Below are 5,654 nucleotides of genomic sequence, written 5' to 3' on the forward strand. Positions count from 1 at the left end.
AAAGGGAACAATAATACGGCATCAAATTTCAAACTGTTAATACTTCTGCCTACATATTTTTGCTTGAAATCTCAACAGATACAGATAGATAAATTCCCATACTATTGGCTCCTCGTTCCTATCTCCCACCCTTTTTTCACAAAACAATCTCACAACGGAAGGAGTACACGGGAAAAAAAGGAAAACCTTTTAAAAAGGGGGGGGGGAAGAGTTCTGATAGATAACAGTCTTCCCAGCATTGTAATTTGCACCAGAAAGCTCAAGGGAAAAACAAAAACAAAACAAAACAAAAGCAAAAACACCGGACATCTCAACAGGCATAGTACTAATTCGGTTATCCAGCTTATGTACATGCACTTCAACGGCCTCTGCTCGGGAGCACGGCCAAAACCAACACATCACACCGTCCGATCCGATGATCCGACAGGCGCGGGAAAGTGGCTGCGTCCACACTTCAGAGAGTTGAAGCCATGTTTTCATCACATGTGACGCCAATCGTGGGCCATGACGTTCCCCAGACGTTATCACTGGGCTAGCGCCGGGAGTGCCAAAAAACACCGCTACAGATGGACGTGCGGTGTACAGGCGGAGAGTGATACCTCCGGTGTGGCGGGACGATAATCACCCCCACACTAAAATGTCCTAGTCGCTCATCCCTTTGGCCTGGACGTTCGTTTTCTGTCATCGTGTATGGCTCTTTATCTCATAACTTGTTAACAGACAACCATAGCAAACAAGATCTTAAAATATGCTGAAAGCTTTTCAAAATGTTTGCTTTTCAAAATTTGAGATGAAGGAACAGACAATTCTGTATGTAAAAGAAGAAAATAAAAAGCAGGGAAAAGAAATGTCTTTTTTTTATTCAAGAAATGAAACTCGATTTTTTTTCAGAAAGGGTTTTTGAAACATTTGCTATATATTTGAAAAGCCTCCAGGATATCACTGCTTCATATGTTTCGCATTGCCAACATGCATGTGCAAAACGCATGTGTCGTGTTTGAACTAATTGAAGTTCACGATATCGAGGGATTTCTGGGGGAGGGGGACGGAGGGGGGCAGGTTTTTGTTAGTAGCAAAATGAGGACTACAAAGCAAGTTCACAGGGTACAAATCTATGTCACGTCAAAAAGGCAGAGTGACCGATATCTTTCGTTACATGTGCCTTGAGCAGGTATTTCCTGTCAAGTCAAGAGGGGAGAAATTTCGAAAACCATTTAAACCTCTTTTAAAGTAAGATAGGCTTTGAACAGGATTTGGTTACCTTTTATCTTTTTATGTCGAAATGCTCCAGAAATTACAGTTGCTAAATGTAAAATCATGAACTATACTTCATTCGTTTCGCTGTGTTACTCTTCCCAAATACGTCGTTGTCTCCAGTTCAAAACGAAAAAACCTCTATCTATTGTACTGTTTCATCCTCTGTTGTCATTTAACATCGATGGGAGATGCAGTTTTCTATAGTAAGCCAGCTCTTCAGCTCTTTCAATAGGGATGTTATAATTTCTCAGGAGTCTATTCATTGACTCTCTCAATCCATCTTTTTCGTGGCCTACCTCTTACTTTATAGCCTGAGTACTTGGTCTTATAGGCTCTCGAGGCTTGCTAGCAAAGTGACATTCATAACAGGTGGCCGAACTATTTTATTCTCTGTTTTTCAATGAAATGCAGGCAGGACTCTGTTCTAATAGTTGCTCTTACTTGTTCATTTCTTTGCCTGTCTTTTCTTGTGGTGTTAAGAGTTTTGCGGAAACATTTAATCTCGCATGCAGTTATTTTGCTTTTAAGGGTTTTACTCAATGTCCAGTTCTGGCACTGGGCGCATTATGTTGGTATATCTATTGAAGTGATAAGCTGTCTCTTTGTGCCCATGCAGATGTTTGGATGAGCTAGACACGGTACAAAGCTGATAGGTAACTGGCTTTTTTTTTGTTCACGTTTCTATTTCTCTGTCAATTGACCTGTTTACAGAGAAAATGGTGCCAAGATATTTAAACTCCTACGATGAACATGATATCAAAATTATGATAGTTAGCCATAGAAATCTACATCGATATTTCTTATACACACCGTTCATTGTGAGAAGGTCATACTATTTATCCTACTGTATTTCTAAACATGATTGTAATGGAACGGAAATGCCTCTGTGAACCATCCTGCCTTTATTTCATCCTAACACAGAACTCCGGCTAGATCTACATATTAATCATTAAGACCTACTTTCAATTGCTTCAACTGAACGTGCCTTTCAAAAGTGCACAGGCGTCACTGATGTAGTGGTTAGGTTTTTCGCCGTCGCACGCAGAAGACGGGGTTCGATTCTCGTGAGGGGAGGGGTTTTTCATCGTGTACCTCTGTCTGTCTGCTGGGACGTTGTGTCTCTCTCAGTTCTCATTGACCCAGACAGGCAGGGCCGAAGCAGCCCGCCTCCTAAAAGATCTAAAGTTATTTCAATGGCGGCGTAAACCGTCTTCAGTTACATTTGTTTTTGCGTCGTGCGCTCATCCTGTCTCACTTTCCACAAGTTAGCGGGAAATCCCTATTGCCCTTCCTGTCATCTCCATTTAAGCTTTGCAAGGCTATTTCGTGACGTAATCCCGATATTTGCTACTTCAAACAAGACAAGGAAGTGGCAACAAGAGTTCCGGAAATGTAAACTTAAGAGGAAATAGAAGAACATAAAAGAAACGCAAAGCTGAAGTATTCTGTTTCCCCAGATTTCAGAAGCCACCTCCGTATAAACAAGGTAAGCGGAAGAGACAGCGGGCGCGGAAAGGTTCTTTCGTCGGCCTGGAAAGACGAGGGAAAGCGGCGCTCACTCATATTAACACTAAATGCGATACGGTAGCGATAGAGCGCATTCAGACTCTCATTTACTATGAAGGCTACATTTTTCCCGGTGATAGAAAGAAAAACATTTTGTGGAGATTAAAACTATAAGGCGAGATAGTCAACGCGAAAAAATATGATTTCGATCCTGTTTTTGTTTTTTCCTTTTGCAGCGTAGCGAAATCATTAATGTTCCGATTTCAAGTAGGAACTTAGAAGATGAATTATGATAAATAGATACATAACTAAAGACGCTCCTCTCATTTTTAGCTCCTCTTCTTCTTCTTCTTCCTCCCCCTCCTCCTCCTCCTCCTCCTCCTCCTCCTTTCTGTTTTTACGAGTATATCACATTACCTTTTAAAATATTTGTTAAATATGATTACTTGAAGAAGAGTGAGGCAGCTAGGAAATACACTTAAACTTACTATATAAAATCAAATAAAAGAGCTGACAGCAATAGAAATCTAGGAAACTTCAGATTTCTTTGGATATTTTTACTGTAGAAAATAAAAGGAGCAACCACAGCTCACAGAGGCCACTTACTCAAAATAACATTGAGTGTGTATCAAGCTTACGGTTATTATTATTTATATTGCTGCTCATTTATATTATGCATGTGATTGTAAGCCTTCGTGAGTGTGCATGTGTGTGCACGTGTATGCGTGTGTGTGTATGTGTGTGTATGTATGTGTGTGTGTGTGTGTGTGTGTGTGTGTGTGTGTGTGTGTGTGTGTGTGTGTGTGTGTACACGTGGTGAAACACCAAACCAATGTGCCAGGATCTGGACAATAAAGATATATTTAATCTATCTTACCTCGAAACGGAGCTCTCCCACCGGAGGTTTGGCGTAAGGGATGCCCAAGAACTTCTCCACCCTGTGTCCACCGTGCACTGCTTCGATCACACCTTTCACGTTACCATATTTGGTGTGTCTCTCCACCCCTCGCCGTGCGGAAGCCCCGCCCACGACTGTCATGAGTAGAATACCCCACAAATAGCACAATATGTGTAGAGAAAACATCTTGATTTTTTTCCCAACGTCAAAGAGACCGTCGAGTCTTCAAGATGAATGATTATAACCTGATCAGTTCAGAGAAAGCGTGTTGAATCACTGACTTTATACTTGTCTACGGATACACAGTTCTTCAAGTTGAGTTGTCACGTTTGGAAAGATATTTTTCCAAAATGTGAACAGTGAAAGAAATGAAGTTTTTGTTTGTCTTGTTTTTCTGAACAATCACATATCTCGGAAATTTGATCTGTTCCAGAAGTTTCATAACTGTGGAAAGTTGACACAAGGGCGCTTTCTATTCTCTTTCTTCTTTCCGGTCTTGTTGCGGTCTTTGAAGATAAACCTAAAAAAAAAGAGATACAGAAAGAAAATATTATTATTTCTCAAGTTCTAAAGAAAATTAGGAAAAAGTCAATGATTAAGGAAAGAAAAACTAGAAAACATAGATGATATGTAATATACGAATGTATACATACGTAATGTAGAAGCTAAATTGAGAAAAGATTCCTAAAATGTTTTATCGTGTCTTTTCTCTGCCAAGAATTTTTGGAGAATATGATGCAACTGAATACACAATTTATATTCTATATCCGTTAGTTTGAGAACGTATTATCCCCCTAAACCTGATATTTTCTGAACAATGCAGACACAAATTATCAGTGAAAAGCAATGTCATCCGCAATGTTGTCAGAACAACCAAGTCAACTCTTTTGTACTTGATGAGTCTTTCCTTCTTTATAAAGGTTGGTGCCCTTTAAGTTTAACCACACTTGAAATACATCAAATATTTGTTGTTTTTTTAAGGTTATTGCAAGTGCAATTTAGAGATGAAAAGACCCTTACATAGAATTAAGAACCAGCGGAGGGTTTTAAAGCATTTGTGACACAACGCGGTGGAATCAGTCGCTCGTTAAATTTTTGGGCATACGGATTTATTGATATTATAATCTAAGAGCGTGCTCGTTTGCCCTCCGATTGATGAGAAAATAGATCTACCCATTTACCTATCTGTCCTGAATAGAAGTCGAGTAACTTGTCATTGAAGGGGATCATGGGGCTCGCCTAGTGCGAGAGACGAAATATTAGCGAGAAAATGCCCGTAAAGTTTGGTGTCTTTAAAAGCTTGAGTGTCCTTGAGAACTACAAATGTATAAGTTTTGTACTTTTGATCAACCCATTTTTTCAAATAAAATCCACATAGAAATAAGAAGTTTTTGAATGGACATTTCAAAGGGACAACACCCACACCTTCCCTCTTTTCCAAAAATTAAATCTCTAAAAATCGCCCGACGGGCGGAAAAAATATGCAACTTTCTTATATTCCATTCTTTTGCCGAGCGTCTGATTTCACCACGATGCCACATGTTTTGTTTAGGATTATTTGTTGTGAGGGCACCATTTGTATAATAGGATTATAAAGTATTCCTCGGGCAATGAAGAAAAACTGCATTGACACAGTCCATATCACCCCTACAAAGCCATACCAAACGGCAGTGGTTTTTGTTCTTTTTTTGTTTTGTCTTGTTTTGTTTTGTTTTGTTTTGTTTTGTTTTGTGTTTTTTTTTGTTTGTTGTTGTTTTTTCTTCAGGCGCTCTCAACTCAGATAGATATAATTGGTTTAGGAACTCTCTTCAGTTTTACAAAATTTCACATGTATTTCACACGTACAACAGTCCTAAGCTGATGCAATCAAGGCGTACATTGCTACATACCTATACTGACGCAAACAATTACAGACTTACTTAAATGTCAGCTGATAATTGAGGATCCTTTTCTTCCCCTCCCCTAAGGCCCCCACCCCCTCTCTCTCTCTCTC

General features: G+C 39.6%; 1 protein-coding gene across 1 annotated transcript in view; it reads right to left on the minus strand.

Annotated features, from left to right (window-relative positions):
- Nucleotides 1–5,654, minus strand: part of LOC101857578 (para-nitrobenzyl esterase) — a gene marked incomplete at its 3' end in the record, with an annotated part of 93,216 nt that overhangs the window by 44,045 nt on the left and 43,517 nt on the right. The window contains 1 exon segment of the mRNA XM_005100560.3: nt 3,641–4,181. Coding sequence (XP_005100617.2) covers nt 3,641–3,847 — 207 coding nt within the window.

The sequence above is a fragment of the Aplysia californica genome, unplaced genomic scaffold (genome assembly GCF_000002075.1).
Source record: "Aplysia californica isolate F4 #8 unplaced genomic scaffold, AplCal3.0 scaffold00251, whole genome shotgun sequence".
Lineage (NCBI taxonomy): Eukaryota > Metazoa > Mollusca > Gastropoda > Aplysiida > Aplysiidae > Aplysia > Aplysia californica.